Source organism: Sinohyriopsis cumingii, chromosome 12, assembly GCF_028554795.1.
Source record: "Sinohyriopsis cumingii isolate HCF-2022 chromosome 12, ASM2855479v2, whole genome shotgun sequence".
Taxonomy (NCBI): Eukaryota; Metazoa; Mollusca; class Bivalvia; order Unionida; family Unionidae; genus Sinohyriopsis; species Sinohyriopsis cumingii.
In genome coordinates this window covers 124935718-124954061 of record NC_142972.1, presented here as the reverse complement: position 1 = coordinate 124954061, position 18344 = coordinate 124935718, and the positions used below count along the sequence as shown (strand labels likewise).

Sequence of the window (18344 nt, the reverse complement as noted above, 5' to 3'; positions counted from 1 at the left end):
AAGTACTCTTTGAGTACATAAAAGCCTGGGGGATGAGGCTCCTATCCTTCCCCCAGGAGTAATTAAAAATCACGCAGTGCGTGAATAAACAAGTGTTCAAAAGAACGAAAACCACTATAATCCAACTAACTAATTGTTATAAAAAAATGCATCTTAACTTCTCATCCATGTGCTCCAACAGGTCACAGCGACTTAATTTCCTATAGATAGATTGTACCATAACATCAGCATCCCATATTTATGTTTCATACAACAAAATCTATTTAGACCAATACAAAATTATCTAATCCTTCTTCGTATTCAAAATTTAAAAATCATCAACATAACTCATAATTTAAAAAGCATAAATGCACGCACCAAATAAAGATACCAACACATACACACCATATTTCTTTATTTCCTTATTTATTTATTTTAATCCAGAAAAACTTTCAAAATTGCCGAAAATTTCTTCACAATTGTCAAAGTTTTCTGTTTGGTGTAAAATTTACAAATTTCTAATATACTTTCATAAAGATCATCATCCCGACCTTTTGGATTTAATTTAAGCATATACAAAATGAATATCTAAAACATATGTAGATAGCAGCTATATATCTGATCTAGCCAGTCCCGGTCCTCATACCAAAGAGGGGCGCACAATCAACATGTGCAAACACAAACTCACTACATGAGAACAAACAAACTGTCTGTCGAAAATCACTGCTCTAAACATAGTACTAACTTGGGACATGGGCAAGAAAACAGCTCACTGGATTCTTACTCAAAGAGAGGGGAGTACAATCCCAAGCAAGCAAGCAAGAGTCAAGGTAAGGAAACCGACTCATTCACTGGCCGCTGTGAGAAGGGAATACTAGCCCAGGCCCAAGCAAGCAATGGATAAAGAAACTATTTTAATATGACCGTGCAGAGTAAATAACAAGCCAATACACTAACAAAACTTATTATACATTATTAATTTTTATACACAGGAAAACATGAAAAAAGGGAGGACAGGGAAAAACGCAAAACCCAACTATTATGATAATGATTTTACCTTTTCTAGGGAGAAAACAAAACTCTCCAATGCAGGAACTCTTTTTGCTGGAGGTTTGAAAGATATAGTTGTAGATCTTTTGAAATCATCTAGAAAAGAAAAAAAACTATGATTCTGATGATACCAAACAACGTTTATTGCAAGAAAGATAAGTAACAAGTCTAAGAAAGGAAAAAAAATGGCACAGGATTATGGTTGAGGTTACGTCATCGGTATAATTTCAAACTGATTGTCGCTAATAAAATTTAAATCCAGAGTTTATCCTCTAAACCAGTAGATCTGCTCAGTTTAGCAAAGTTCTAAATTTAAAGTCATTCAAATTAGAATTTTTTTCTTCAGATTATTTGGACTCCAAAAGATTAATTTGTTTCTCTGGAAATATTATTGTATTCATACAGAATTCTTGAACAAGAACATTTCTTGAAACTTTTATTTGGATTTTCAAGACCGGATGATTAATTGTGTTACTACAAGAAACTGTAGACTTCATCATACGTCATCTCCTTCCATCTTGGATTCTTCGTCGGGACTCGAACTTGAAATCATTAGAACATTTCAATATTAGGACTTCGAAAACTTTATTCGTGGAATATTTTTGGATTATTTTTGGATTTGATTCTGGAATCAGTAAGTTCATATACTTTAATTTTTTTCCAGGGAAATAAATTATTTGTTCTATTTTTCAAAGCTTGTTGTTTTCACTCTTTCTTGTGTTACTGTTCATTCGAATCTAAATACGTAATATAAGAGTATTTATGAAGTTACTCTTCTCAAATCTTAAACTACAAACAGTACGGAGACAGTCAGTTTAAAATTCGTATGGAAGAAAGTCTCTAGTTGGTAATTGTTATTGATATTGGAATGTATTTGACAGGACTCGGGTCACAATTATTACTTCCGGCTCAGTACCCACGAACGAAGTCTCTGCCTATTGTTAGCGCATTTATTCGTTTCTAATTTTGGTGCTGATACAATAGTTAGATTTAGACATTCTTGGTATAGATTTAAAGGTAATTATTTGTTATTTGGAACTGGAGCATTTTGATGTGGTGGTCTATGTAAATTTCGTTGAATAATAAAGCATTGATGATGATCCGGAAGGGAAATATGTGACCCATTGCACGTTGCTTTGTATACGGTCCAGTCTCTCAAAATACTGCCGGGTAACCTATGACCTAAGGACTTCACGCTGAATTCGCCTTTGAGGCTGTTTTATAATAAGATAAGATTTATCATGATTTGGACACAGTGGAAAGTACAGTACTGTGAAACAAATGTAGAGACTAGACTATATAGGAAAAATAATTGTGATCTGAGTCGATTAAGAACTGCTGAGTAGATTATGATATGCATTAGATAACGCCAGATGCAATATAAATACTTTTGGACACAACTTGGTAAAACCAAGTTACTACCACGGCACTTTTAAATATCTTCCTAATTAATTTATAACTGATCTTGGTAGCAACTTTTTTATTATTTACGTTTGTATTTAAACATTGTAAAAATTAAATAAACAAATGGCGGCACCCTTACACCAATTCATTGTTCTAACTTCCTGTCTAATTTCGACAACCAAGGATACCTAAGAATGGCACAGAATTATTTCTTACACGGAGACTTTACAGTCGCATAATTTGAATACAACAGCTTATCGAAACTAAACATACTTGTGATAATTCTCACAAGTGTACTATTTAGTCATGTTAATTTTATCACGGGTTCTTTAGGAAAGGTCCTTGTTTTTGGAGTGATACCCGGCTGAATCTGCCTGAGGACTGGCGCTCCTGATTGCAATAGATTCTGCCCCATCATGATGCCGTCTTATTCCTGCCTTCTTGTGGATGACTGAGTCGCTAACTGACTCGCTGAGTCGTTGATTGGGTGTCTTGTGGTCGCCAACTGTGTCATCGACTGAGTCGCTGAGTCGTTGATTGGATCGTTGAGTCGCTGACTGGACCGCTAAGTAGCCGACTGGGCTCTAACTTGGTCGCAGATTCGCCGACTTGGTCACATAGTCATCGACTGTGTCGCTGACTGGTCACAGAGTCGCTGACTGGGTCGCAGTAGCCGACTGTTATAGACTTGGTATCAGAGTCGCTAACTGGGTCGCAGAGTCGTCGGCGAACTGCGGCCAAATGTGCTTGCTTCTGCAGGTGGTTATGCTGCTTCACGTGAAAGTGGACGCCTACACACAATATCTCTTTTTAACACACCACCACTGCAGCCACAGTTGACGAGTATATACAGCCTGGCGGAAGCAAGTGACCCAAAAACTAAGACGCTAGACGGTGGTATAAAGCCCGTTAACATTTAAAATCAATATAAACTTTAACGAGACGATACTATTTATTACGAAACGAAAATTACTGTCCGTGGGTTTTCTTAATTACACAACCCAGGAAAACACAATATCACATAGTCACAATAGAAATAACGTTCAGTTAGAATGACAGTCATTATTTCACTGTACTTTCCTTCAGCCATCATGGCACTTGTTCACTAGTCCGGATTGGAAAAGTTCAACATAGAAATCATCCAGTTTCTTGGGTAGTTTCCTGTGTCTCTTGGGTCGCTCATCACCAGCTGTTCTTCACTCGGCGTTGTCACTGTCGTTCACTGGGAGAATCGCTGTCATGGAGTTGATGGGGTATAGCGCAACAAGACTGGTATCATCGCGGTTGTCGTTCCCTTGATTTTTATCAATATTTTCCGAAGTCTATGTGTCTAATTTTCTCGGCCATTCAGTGACTTCATTACGTCCGTGATACCTTTTCAAGCGATCCACTTGCACTAAGAGAGGTTTCCCATATCTACTGCATTTAAGTCTATAACTGACGACACTCAACTTATCAAGGACTTCGTAGAGATCATACTACAATATCTGAAATTTCGGCGAAAGATCCCTTCTTCTTTTTGGCGAAAATAGCCAGACAAGATCGCCTGTCTGAAATTGCTCTGATCTGGTCCTGCTATCATTATAGCGTATTTGTCGCCGCATGTCGCACTGCAAGTTCTCTCTGGCGAAACGTTGATTGGGTGGTTTTCCAAACGCAACGTCTAACGGTAAGTCTGTCTTCCTCACCATCATCATGGTACGGAGGTGCTCATACCAGTATCTTTGCCGTTCTTCGACGAAAGCTGTTAGCATGCTCGCTAGCGTTGGGTTCATCCTTTTCACCGTGCCGTCGCCCCGCGTATGGCACGGACTGGTCCTAGTTTTTCGATTCCGAGGAGTCGACACATTTGATGAGAGTTCACTCTCGAATTGTCGGCCATGCTCCATGTGAATCTGTCTTGGCACACCAAAACACGTGACGACTTCCTCTACTATCAGTTTCGCGACGTTTGTAAATTTCCGGCAAGGCCTTGGGAATGTCTCGTTTCATTTCGTAAAGCAGTTGGTAATCACAAGAATGTAAACGTTTCCATTTTTGGTCTTCGGAAGTGACCCTAAGATGTCAGCAGCTATAAGTTCCATCGGAACCTATGACACATGAGCTGCATTGGAGCGCGACTTTTATCTCATGGTGACTATCGTTCCCACAGGCCTCACGTCTCTGGCGTCAAAATCGCACATCCTTCTGAAGTCCGACCCAGAGTGTTTTTCTGATGCCAAGATGTCCTCCACTTCGCCAATCGTGTGCCATGTGTAGAACATCATTTCTCTTTTCTCGTGGAACAATAGCTTGACTGTGAATTTATCCACCATCGTGCGACTCACATCTTCTACAGAGTATGGCGTTCTTTACCCCTAGCCGCCCCACTGACACCAGAACACTTTCACCATTACGCCATATCTGACATCTTCTGTCCACGGTGGTTGTTGATTGATTTCAACACAGATCATTACAGTTGCGACATCCTGGTCGGATTTCTGTAACTCGTCGAATTAGCAGGGCATTCTTTCTTAACAAGTTCGTCATGGTTTCTGTTTCTACGTTGCTCTCGTCTTGTCTCGATTGCTTGGTACTCCTTACTTCAGTCCTAAGTTCAGCTACCAGTCTTGACAGCTCCATGATTTGCTCTCTCAGTTCTCTGACTGCCCTTGTTCTTCTTCCTGTGCCGACACGCCACGGACATGTCTTTCCATCCCTGTTGTTGTAGCTTAGCTCTAGCGAACGGCTTTAGCTCGACAGCTCTCTGTACCCCATTGTTAAGCGCAAGTCAGAATCGTCTGGGGCATCATTTAACGGTTTTTTAGCAAACTTATCGACCAAACAAAACTCGCCTCTGGGTATGCTAAAGTCACAAGCTGCCGTATAGCGTCCGCTAAACTTGATATAAATCGGTCTAGTACGGTGGTGCAAAATTCTGTTTCAGAGTTTCAAACAATTCATCGTAAGATTTTTGCTTAGGTACTGTCAACAATTGCTGTGCTTGACCTCTCAGTGCAACACCTAAATACAGTCTCTTTTCTTCTTCTGTCCAAGAATTGAGGAATGAACATATCTGGAAGTGAACGATGAAATCCATCAAGGGTGTCCTTCAGTCGTACAACATTGGAGTAACGACCGGCCTTTTCAAAGTTCTTCGCGGAAGATAAGTTCCCGCACCACATCCTTCTGAAACGAGTCGTTTGCTTTCAGACTTCGATCTGTCTGTAAGAGTTGCCTGTCCTGCATTCCTTGTGGATGTAGTATCAGCTATCTTGACATTTGGCGACTCCGAGGGTGTCGACATCGCCTGTCCACTAAATTGAATCTGTAGTCTGGAAGAGATTGTTTCTCTCGACGACACCCCTGTCTTCCTGGTTGAGTCCGCATTCCTATTCATAGCCCCCTTCCTCGAAGTTAATCTTTTCTCCAAATCTTCGCATTCCGTCGATAAGCGTTGAAACTCATCTTCGAAAGGAATTGCTGTCTTTACTTTTGTTTTGAGATTAAGAATCCATTCGCCGAATTTCGACCATTTGTAAGCCATCTTGATTATGTTTCCACTCCACGATTTATACCACCGCTGCTCATAAATTTGTAGCAGAGGCTCCCTCGGCTACATTACCCCAAGTCTCGCTGTCTCGTGTGTTTAGGATAGTCCTTGTATTTGGAGTGATATGCCGCTGAATCTGCCTGAGGACTGGCACTCCAGAGTGGAGAAGATTTCTAGCTCAGCGGGATACCGTCTTATTCCTGGCTTCTTGTTGTCGATTGAGTCGCTGGGTCGCTGAGTCACTGACTGAGTGTATTGTGGTCGCCGACTGTGTAGTTGACTGAGTCGTTGAGTCGTCGACTAGGTCGATAAGTTTCTGACTGGGTAGCTGAGTCGCCGACTGCGTTGTAGACTTGGTCGCTGTGTCGCCGATTGGGTAGCTGACTGTGTCGCGCGTCTTTACTCAAGAGAGAGAGAAAGAGAGAGACAGACAGACAGAGAGATACAGAGAGACAGGCAGAGAGAGAGAGAGAGAGAGAGAGAGAGACAGAGAGACAGAGACAGAGAGAGAGGGGGGAACAGCGCGAAATGATGAGAGAAGAGATATCATCAATTAAAATGTGTATTGTTGCAAGATTTCCGCGTTTCTTGGACTTGTCTTTGTAGCGCATGTATCCTGGTCGACGAAAGACCTTGTCGCTACACTTTATAAATTCCATGACCTTGCGAACTACGAACAAATGTGCTTGCTCCAGGGTTTGGTTATACAGCTTCACTTGCAAAGGAACGTCTTCACATAACACTGATTCATAACACACCACCGTTGCAGCCACAGTTGGATATATATATATATATATATATATATATATATATATATATATATATATATATATATATATATAAAGCAATGGTGGGGAATTGTTCTACTTAGATTCTATACTACCCTGCTTTTATCTTTCACTCTTTCAAACTGCTCCAGTTTATCGCCTTGTGTAAGTTTTTAAAAATGTAGAATATGACTTGATGTAGTCAATAATTTTCCTTCTTCACTAACAAATTCAAGTACCTGTGGCTGGAGCAGTCTTTTGCATCTGCAGGAAGTAAAATGTGAAAGACTTTTTTATTTAACCTTATTCCCATGCCCGGATTTGTTCTAGATGAGATTTTCTTTGCACGAAGAAATTTAATTATTTCTTTTGTTTCGAACATTACATCGTAGTGTCTTCCAAGTTTAAATGAGACACGAAATTGGTAGTAAGATGTTTTCAAATCATTCATGTTGGGAGCTAAATAGAGCCACCATTAACTGGCCTAAAACGTTGGATAAAACTCGCTGCAACCAACAAGTAGACTGTTAGAAAGTATTCTAGTTATATTCTCATCAGTGAGAATTGCATATAAATATATGATAACTATATTTATATCTGTAGTCTGCATAATAGGACCAAAATGTCAATATACATGAAAGGGCACCGCCTACCTTCCAAATATGGAAAGACCATCACGTTCATATGTGTATCGATGTGTATCGTATCGCAGGCTGCGTGTCGTTAGTCGTATCGATACTTGGCACAGGTGTATCGTTTCACCCCTAGTTAATATACACAATAAAGTCCACTGAACATATCGGTCAAGCTTGTCGTAAAAAATTTACCTCCCAGCCATGCTAATCGATAAGGTTTACGTCTCAGCCATACTGCTTTTACAGTTCAAGTCTGAGCTATACAAGTCCTTATTTAAATGTATGTTTATCGGAATGAAACTTTACTTTACACTGCACTGTATGTGTACTTGTTAATGATTAGCTGAAAACATTTGTAATCAACCTACCTTAATAAATGCTGTTGAATTATACCATGAGAAGACTCCAAGAAGTAATTATTTCTTTGATAATCATATATTACCAACAAGGACATTGGTCTTCAGATTGCCCTAAGAATCAAAATGAGCGAGAAGAAGATCGGGGTTCAAAACAGGAAGAAGAAGCGGTACCCTCCCCCAAAGGAAGAACCCAGATACGTGCAGAAACAGAAACATGAGAAGAAAAGAAGACGAAGAGAAAATGACGAACAGGTGGAGGAAAAACCTGTGAAAGTGAAGAAAATTAAAAAACAGACAGAGTGAACACAGACACAGGAGAAGCTTATGAACTTGTTGTCTACACAACCGGTGCACCCCAATTCATCGTCTTCTTAGTTTCCGTCATGATTGAAAACAGTGTCGCTTGGATTGACTGCGCACAGACGCTAGCTCATCTATATAAGGAATGTGACACCACAGACTGCTCTCTTCAGATTGGAAGACTGACTCCGTGTTGTGACTGAATTTTGTAACGAGTGTTTGGATTGGTGAATTAACTCAATCCGTTTCAGTCCTCCCTTCCCTTATAAATAACTGCATTCCCTTCACCTGTTCTCGTCACAAGATGTGGACCAACGTAAAATCCTCTACTCTCGTTTCGTCAATGCTGTTCCGTACGGACTTACCTATGTATTTGAAATCATCATGGACAATTATCAGGATCACAGATACAAGCGTTTGGAAAAGAAGAATTTATGTGGAGAGACAAGACTGTTTGAAGAGGGTCCTGATTTACGGACCAGAAGTCAGAAAAAGTTTGAGGAAAAGAAGAAGTCCTGTGCGATGCCCACTATGTTAACGGAATAATGTTAACATAAACCCAAAGGCCCTTTTCAGGACCACTAATATGCCTCTAAAAGAATTGCTTTCTTGCCTCAAATTTTTTTCTTTATGTGTTTGTCTACTGTCTGTGTTCTATCTGTACACCCGCTCTTTGCTCAGTACTGTGACGTCACCCCATGGTTGCAACATTGTTACCAATCACCCATACCGTGACGTCAGACGCTATACAAACTCCACTTTCCCTTGTCCAACAACAGGCCCAATATTCCCCAGGTTAAATTCCCCTTGTCCGTAGAGTTGCCGGGGGGAAATCCGTAATGTATTTTTCCATTGTCTGTAGGTGCCCCACTTCACTACTAATGATGAGAGAAGAGATATCATCAGTTAAAATGTGTATTGTTGCGAGATTTCCACGTTTTGTGGACTAGTCTTGTAGTGCCTGCATCCTGGTCGACGAAAGACCTTGTCGCTACACATTTTAAATTCCCCGGATTTGCGAACTAAACTAAATGTGCTTGTTCCAGAGAGCGGTTATACAGCTTCACTTGCAACGGGACGTCTTCACATAATGCTGATTCATAACACACCACCATTGCAGCCACAGTTGGCATATATATATATATATATATATATATATATATATATATATATATATATATATATATATATATCCAGGCGGAATCACGTTACCCAAAAACACTACAAAGCTAGACGATACTACAAAGCCCGATAACATTTGAAATCAAACACAACCTTTAACGAAACGAAAATCATTTTATACGAAACGAAAATTGCTGTCCGTTGGTTTATCTCATTATTATAGCAATGTTGGGGAATTGTTATACTTAGATTATATACTACCTTGCTTTAATCTTTTACTCTTTCAAACTGCTCCAGTTTTTCACCTTGTGTAAGTTTTTAAACAATGTAGAATAGGACCTGATGTAGTCAATAGTTTTCCTTCTTCACTAACAAATACAAGTACCAGTGGATGGAGCAGTCTTTTGCATCTGCATGAAGTAAAATGTGAAACACTTTATTTGGTATTTAACAGTATTCTCATGCCCGGATTTGTTCTAGATGAGATTTTCTGTACACGAGGAAATTGAATTATTTCTTTCGTTTCAAAGATTACATCGTAATTTCTTCCAAGTTTAAATGAGACACGAAACTGGTAATAAGATGTTTTCAAATCATTCATGTTGGACAACACAAAGGGAGCTAAATAGAGCCACCATTAACTGGCCTAAAACGTTGGATAAAACTCACGGCAACCAACAAGTAGGCTGTTAGAAAGTATTCTTGTTATATTCTCATCAGTGAGAATTGCATATAAATATATGATAAGTGTATTTATATCTGTAGTCTGCATAAAACGACCAGAATGTCAATATACATGAAAGGGCACCACCTACCTTCCAAATATGGAAAGATCGTCAAGTTCATATGTGCATCCATGTGTATCGTATCGCAGGCTGCGTGTCGTGAATCGTGTCGATACGCGGCACAGGAGTATCGTTACACCCCTAGTCAGTATACATAATAAAGTCCACTGAACATATCGGTCAAGCTTGTCGTAAAAGGTTTACCTCTCAGACATGCTAATCGATAAGGTTTACGTTTGAGCCATACTGCTTTATACGAGTCAAGTCTCAGCTATACAACTCCTTATTTAAATTTCTGTGTATCGGAATGAAACTTTACTTTAGACTGCACTGTCCGTGCATTGTTAATGATTAACTGAAAACATTTGTAGTCAACCTACCTTAATAAATAATTTTGACTTGCTCCTCTCAAAAAATTATCTGGTGGAACCTTTCTGAACAAAATTGAGGCATACTATCAACCCGGATGTTTAAAATGACTTGGATATATTTATATGCAAGATTCGACATCATGTACAACTACGTCAGCCAATCAAACCAAGTAGGTCAGGTTAGATATTTACTGGAGTATTTGTGAATTAAATTGTGTAAGACAGATAGTCAGGGCAAAAATAAGAACACTGTCATTATTATTATTATTATTAGTAGTAGTAGTATTAGTATTGACTATTTCTAATGTTTGAATAAGATTTTAAAAATCATAAAAATTATTGTATATATTAGCCAAAGCAGAAGAAAGAGAAAAATCGGTATGATATTAATGCAAGTCTCTCTCTCTCTCTCCGGGTGATTCCAATTTAAATAGGTCACGACCCTCGTATCTGTGATGCCGATTTACTAAGGATGATAAATTTGACTGTTACTAATTATCTGATACATTCCTGGATTTTTAATAGTAATTATGGGTATATTCTTGATTCTTTTTCACCAATTAAGAAAAATGTTCATAATAAACATATATGGAATGTATGTATCTTACTCAGGACCACGTGCCGTGGTATAATATGAATCTGTGTATTATCCAAACAAACACTATGATATAAGCTTTAAAAAAAAAACATTATAAAGCTAAAATTATTACGTGTAGATTGTTTTAAATAAAAACATAGAGTAAGGAATAAAGCTTTGCTTGTATTGAAGTCTGCTTCTTAACTCAAAATGATTTGTGGCACTGCTGGACGATGTTAAAAATTATTTTGAATGTGATTTTTGCTTCAATTAATATTTTCAAGCAGCCAGCATGGAACCCATGGAGAATGACAATAGACTCTAAAGAAGAATGTTGTCAGCAAAGTGATTGACAACATCACGACGTTCCGCCTTGAAAAAATCTCTGGTGGTGCACACTTCGCTACAACTCACGCATTAAATCTAGAATGGACCAATAACCACCCCGTACATTTACACAAAGAATTATAACAATCTAACACTGTCCTTATATAGAATCCTGTCTAGTTCTTCCATGTATTAGATTTATATGATTGGACACTAAATGAAGGAACCTGAGGTATAAAAATGGAGATACAAAATGAGTTGTTATCGTTATAAAAGTATCTGAAGAAAAAAGATCTGGCTACGTCGTATATGGGGTGGGGGTGGTGGTGGTGTAGTAAATAGTGTCTATCAAACACAAGTATTGTCAACACATTTACAGGACGAGTTAATGCCTGTCAAAAATGAAATGTAATATCGCAACATGCGTGTAAGAAGCTGTTTTAGCTAATATTGGAATTTTTTCGCTCCATGAACCATTCCCGTGCTTCTCTTTAATTCTAAGTACAAATGATTTTGAGGCGTTTGTTTCAACATCGAAGCGAAGCATATTTTAGTGTCCAGATATATATCTGTCATGGAAACAGACTGGTTACGATAATTTAACCAAGTTGTTCAATGATTAATCAACTTAACCGTTGTTTATTATATATTTGTATTCGTCGTAGCATTCGGTTGCACAAGGATAAAGTGCTTCATTTTCACAGGATTGAAAGTACATATGTGAGCTGTAGACTTTTTCAGAAAATAGTATAAATAATTACATTTCTATGTAGAGTCGCCAATTCTTATCACAAAGAGCCATTGTACTATACCTGCTCAGTTAAATCAAAATCTACAACATGAAGAAGACATAATGTTCCCATGTAGTGGTATTTCAATAAAAAAAAAAAATTCCCCGTGTAGTGATATTTCAATAAAAAAAAAATTCCCCGTGTAGTGGCATTTCAATAAACAGAATATCCAAATGTAGTGGTAGTTTAGTAAACAGAATGTAGCAGCAGGAAGAGCAAGCAGACTCTTCTGTTCTTATAACAGTTGTGAATAGTTTTTAACTTTTCTAACGTCTCTAAAACGGGCAGTATTTACCACGTTGGCATCGACTGCAATCCGATTGAAATATGGATCTACTTATAATATGTAGATCAAATAGATAGACAAAGGTTCATGTTGTGGTTTCCTTTATAGTTCCCAGCCCACTAAGTTTTATTAGACTAATGCATTGTACTTCTCATTAGTCATCTTCGCTGGCCAAGATTCCGATATGTAAATCCTATCTACATCTTGGCGACTTGATCAGATAATTCGGTGCTTCGGATCTGTGTATTTCAGATTTGAACACTGCTCGTACATGACCAATACAAAGCTGGAATGGACTGATAAATAAGCAGTTTTCCACTACTAGTCCGTGTTTGTACAAATGCACACTTTCCCTCAAATACACCTATAATGGTTTCTCTCTGGCGCGTCGTCATCCTTTTGATGTTAAACTTACAAAGTATCATTTGAAGTCAATCGCCTAAACCATTTTCGGCCGATGTAAAAAGTAACAATGCACCGCTGTTACATGCTATCAGTTACTTGGCATTACATACTATGGGAGACAACTCATGAAATCCTATATATGTCGCTATGACAAAGCATTCAGATATCTAAATGATCCGCCGAGGTGTAGATAGGGTTAACACATCGGAGCCTTGGCTAGCGAAGATACGTGTTAATGAGCATTGTTAGATAACGCTCTATTACGAATAACCATTAACACTTATGTGTGTAAGCCGTAGTTTAATTTTTGAATCGAAAGGTCAACATAACATTAACTCTTATCCGTGCCCGTGACATTAGGTGGGTATTGAACTTGAGACCTTTAGATTACAAGTCAGACGTTACATCAACCCATCTACCGCGTCTCCCTCATTAGTAAGTTCATTGTTTTCCTGACTGCAAACGCAGCCTGCTAGTTGTTCCTGGGGAAGGGAATGGTGCCACCTCCCCCAGGCTTTTATGGGTTCAAGGAACCCTGATAGTTTGACCTCAATATGTGGGTCCATAATGGTCCGTTACAGTTGAATGGTTGGCTGTCATTAGTGGGAAGGAGAGCTCGGGAACGGTCCTGCTTGCTTTACATCGCTGGTTTCTTGTTGCATTTGCCTGGTGTTTCTATTTCTTTTGTTAAAATGTTCTAAAAGGGGGTGTGTGTTCTATGCTGTTTATAGAGGTTGTTAGTAGAAATCATGTATGAAGAGAGATTTTCAAGGTTATTATGGTATTACTAGTCGAGGTGTTTAGGGTGTGCTTCCTACGTTATGTTATATATAAGTTTTTAGATATTGCCTCTTTAAGTTGTTTATTTATTAATGTTTTTAGAGATTGAATGTTATTTATACTTTATTTAGCAGGAGACCGGAATCCTAGCCGATTACACGGTTCGTTACGGACATATAGGACCGGAGTCTTAGCTGATTACTCGGTTCGTTAAGGACATCTAGGACATCCGATTTTGCGGTTTCCTTAGTTTGTCATAGGTGCTTCGTAAGTGAATTATTTATTAATATTTTTATAAAATTGAATGACATATTATGGGTTTTTATGTAGGGGCTTCTAAATTTATTTAGCTAGTTACTGGGTCTTTTGGTGTTGTGGGGATAGTAATTATAGTTTGTTCCTAAGTCCTGCTGAGTCTATGAATTTATTTATATTTGTATATGCTGGTTGTTTATTTTTATTAGAGTCCATAAGTAACTCATTAGTAAGGTCATTGTTCCCGAAGATGTGCATGGTTCTACTCTAGTTTATTAATTGTTTGCATCCAACTACCATGTTACTACACTGAGTAGAGCATCGATCTCAAAACGTAACGGTCCAAGGTTCAATATCAGTGACACTGGCTGTTTAGTGCGTTCTTTTGGAAAGAACATAGATCCCACTTCATCAGCACAATATGGACAGTGTGCTGAAATTAAAGTGAAAACGGCAAACAATCTACCAACATATAGCTTTGTGTTGGCCTTTCTTGATTGAAAAGACGCATACAGAACATATATTAGGCTGTACTGCACTTTTCAATATGGAAATGTGATATTCGTGTAAACTGTATACTGATATGTCGTGAAGAACTCGTCCATATTTAGCACAATAACATATTGCACACTGCTGTCGGTTAGATTGTTTCTGAGACAGAGACAGAAGTATAGGAAATCTTAATGACTGACAAATCAAAATTGTGGGTGGAGTCCGAGTCTGCGAACGTTTTGTAATCTTTGGAGCTGGTCCTTGCTCTTTACAAAAGTAATGATACGTTGCGAAGGGTTCCGCGTGATGGATATTATTCTCATCAACAGGAGTTTTGGATGATCTCTAGTGCATATGATACGCTGGATAAACTTGTGTATTTATATAATATGTTCCGTTGTAAAAGGTAAATAAATATATATAATCCTTAGGATGCTATAGTGTTTAAAAGGAATGACAAACGTAAGAAGTAAACTTTTAGACCACGGATAAGAAAGTTTTTAAAGAGAAAATCCCAAACCTTCATTACATTGTTCACACAATTTGCATGTCAAATAGCATCAAAGTATGGTACATGGATAAAGAGCTGTACAATAAAAAATGAAATGACAGACTGGAGTGTGATGCTGTTATTATACTGCGGCAAACGTCTCTAGTCGTTTTGACGCATATTTGTTGGTCTGTTTGCATTCCAAAGGCCTTTACAGACTACTGAAGGCTTAGTGACTTAAGCTGGTTAAAAGGAACTGCAGTCATGAGGTTCCGAATGAATCGAAAAGGGACACAATTCAAAATATATTACAAAGTCAGTATGTCATGCCAGTCACAAATTGTGGATGAAGTGAGAGCAGGGACGGAAAGATGACGGGGGATTACTTTAAGACCTCCAAGTTCAAAAGTTGGACATACACCCAAAAAAGGAAGACATCAGTCGTTCAAATGTGTAGTAACATTTATTAAGAACACCACACGTATTCTGTATTGCAATTATGTATCAAAAGTATAAAAAAAAATGTTAATTGATATAGATGACAAGTTTATAAAATACAGGAAAGAACTTTAATTTCTGATTTCGAATCACAATAAATTCCCCAATAGTCATCCTGTACAAATGGTCATCACGCCATTAATTGTACACGAAAACAAAAAGAGTCTACTACATAAAAATTTAGTATTACTTTCCTGACCTTCATAAAACAAAGACCCTAATCGGCCGCTGCATTAAGCGCCTGCAGGTAAGAGTCCATGACATTGTCTCTACTGTTTCGGCCTAACAAACAATATAGACCTGCAGCATGATCCGCCGACAGGTCTTGGTTTCTGTTGTTTGTTCTACTGATTAGGCCTAGCGAACTGCATACACGCAGACCTGCCAGCGCATTACCGAAAGACACAGAATTCTGCACAGTGTCAATTAGATTTTCACTGTATAAAAGGTACCTACGAATCCACTTGAGTAATACTGCAACGTATGCGTCATATAATACTGCTGGTAAAAAAATAATGCAAAATTGAAAAATAAGATTGAAAAATATAAATATTTAGATATACAAATTCAAAAATAAACTATCACAGATAAAAATGTGCACAAATGTAATAATCTTGATGTGAAAGTTTGATAACAAAACTGTTTATGACTTGATTGGCTGGATTTTTCCTAACCTTTACAACAAAAACAAAGCACAAAAACACAATTTAGGTGACTATACAGAGCAAACCAAGGTTTACAAACCTTCTCGTAATACTGTTTGTGAGAAGAAATAACGTTTTCATACATCTATGATATATACATTAAAAAGGTCATTTGTGTGACCGAATAAGGACCTTATCCAGCGTGCTTAGTAAGTCAGCATTGTGACTGTTGCTATGTTACCGCCAAGCCTCCATAGCTATGTTACGGCTGTATTGAGGATAGGTATCCCGATACCGAGCGCTGAAAAAAAATAATGTTATGCAATTAAAATTCATTTATTGTCGATTTTTTTTTTTTAAAATATAATACATGTCTTTATCAGCTATCTGGACACTTAAAGAAGAGTATGTTTTCATAAAGCTACTTTCCTATGGATAATTCATATTTTACCTTATAAAGACGGAATTACAAAGGCTGGAATAACTGATCAAAAAATAAGAATTTCCTTATATCTTATACGGTATGATACTTGTAAAGAAGTAGAAATGTAGAAATATTTGCAATCTTTTGGTAACCTTTCACCTTTGGCTGATACATGTAAATCATTCTGAGTTTCTCTCAGATAAAATAACATTACTTTTGCAACGCTTGGATAATGATAAAAAGATATGGAACAATTGATCCTCCAATGCAAAGTAACTCAAATGTAACTTGTCCAAGAAGAGAAGTTCCCAACAAGGGCACCTCCTTAAAAAGACATTTCAGAACACCTTTTTATTTCACTCACGCATGTAACCTGTATACAACGCATGAGTGTCCACAGAATTCAAAATCTGATGACCCCTTTGCTCCACGATATACTACGTCTACTCACAAAACATTAGCCGGCATAGGACGCTGTCCGTGCTGGTCTAACGTAGGCTCTTGTCTCAAGGTGTACTGCAACGAAAAACAAACAGGAACATGAGTAGTGAAGGGGGGCACTTTACGTACAATGGGAATTAGCATTAAAAACACCCTTGGGGCACTTTACGTACAATGGAAATTTAACATGGAGAAAAATCGTGGGGCACTTTACGTACAATGGGAATTTAACATGGAGAAAAATCGTGGGGCACTTTACCGACAAGGGGAATTTAACATGGGAATAGAGTTTGGGCTTGTTTAGGGACAAGGGGAATTTAACATGGGATTTTTCTAAAAAAAAATTTTAAAAAAGGGGTAGGCAATTCAAAAGACTATCTCTTTTCGAGAAATATGGCTGGCCCTGAAAAGGGCCTTTGGGTTTTCTTCTTCTAATTTCTTCTTTTCCTCCACCAACTTCTTATTTTATCTCCAACACTCTTTCTCTTCTTTTTTTCTCCTTCTCTTCCTCCTCTTCTTCTTTCTTCCTCTTCTCATTTTCCTCTTCTTTTTCAATTTTTTCGTTCCATGTTCTTATTCTTATCTTTTCCTCTTCATCCTCCTTCTCCTCCTTGATCTCTTTCATGACACCACTAATCTTGTCCTTTGCTTTCCTTAAATTGTTAATTTCCATCTTTACACGATGGGGACTATAGGAATAATGGTCTTCAACGAGTCTTATTAGCATCTGTTCCATTATTCCTAAGTTGTCTAAAACGTCTTGCAAGGTTTGTAATTTGTCCATTTGGTTTGACGCCATCTTCTTTTTATTCTTTGCAGAATGGTTTGAACGACGAATACTGTGGGTTCTTATACGAAAAGCGCGTACGTGAAGGAAAACATCCCCCTAAAACATAAAATGGATCTTACCTAGATGATGACCGAACATCGCGCGGACGTGAAGGAAAACATCCCCCTACTTTCTCATTTCATATAATATAACCCTAACTATACTCTCCACATTTGCTAAGAAACCCATAATCTACTATTCACACAAACATACCTGAGCTCTTACCAACACACAAACACATACACTTCCACTATTAATAAAGAGTTAGTGTTTATATACACACTACTCTACCTACACACATTGGCAAATTGATCGTTATTTCTTTTCTAGAGTATTGGGTAGCCCTGAAAAGGGCTGTTTTGTTTGGAACTTCATGGGCACCTGGTTAATGGTGGCACCTTCCAGGCCTGGCGCCACATACGCATCTTATCCCCCAGTTACTTTTTACCTTTTGGGGGGAGAGAGCAGAGGCAGGATATGTCGCTTCAGAATCCCAATTTTCGCTCTCTGGGATTTTGAAATTTTTTCTCTCCTTTTCCTCCTCCTCTTCTTTCTTTCTTCTTTCCTCCTCTCTTATCCTTCCCTCCTCGACAATGGCTTCCGCGGCCAGTTCATTTAATATGCGCCTGGCATATTCCAGATGCACATGAAGCTCCAACAGTTTCTCAAGTCTCGTGTTCATTTTTTGGTGTTGATCAATCAACAAGGGTAGCTGGACTGCCGAACGACTTTCAATTTATACTGAAAGCGCGGACGTGAAGGAAAACATCCACTAATAACATAAAATTCATCTTACCTAGA

General features: G+C 38.2%; 2 protein-coding genes across 3 annotated transcripts in view; both read right to left on the bottom strand.

Moving 5' to 3' along the window:
* Positions 1-10439, bottom strand: part of LOC149787398 (uncharacterized) — a 42201-nt gene extending 31762 nt beyond the window's left edge. Inside the window, exons 1-2 of one of the 2 annotated variants that reach the window (XM_089977991.1) lie at positions 10314-10439; positions 1037-1125 (exon numbers count right to left, since the gene is read on the bottom strand). The gene's annotated coding sequence lies outside the window, so the exon portion shown is untranslated. Of the gene's footprint in view, positions 1-1036; positions 1126-9963; positions 10244-10313 lie in introns of those variants that run through there. The other variant, XM_089977992.1, reaches the window with a different exon arrangement.
* A 4779-nt stretch (positions 10440-15218) lies between these two features.
* Positions 15219-18344, bottom strand: part of LOC149787397 (sperm microtubule inner protein 8-like) — a 103523-nt gene continuing 100397 nt past the window's right edge. Inside the window, exons 5-6 of the mRNA XM_089976097.1 lie at positions 16725-16789; positions 15219-16150 (exon numbers count right to left, since the gene is read on the bottom strand). Coding sequence (XP_089832223.1) covers positions 16087-16150; positions 16725-16789 — 129 coding nt within the window. The 3' untranslated portion in view covers positions 15219-16086. The remainder of the gene's footprint in view (positions 16151-16724; positions 16790-18344) is intronic.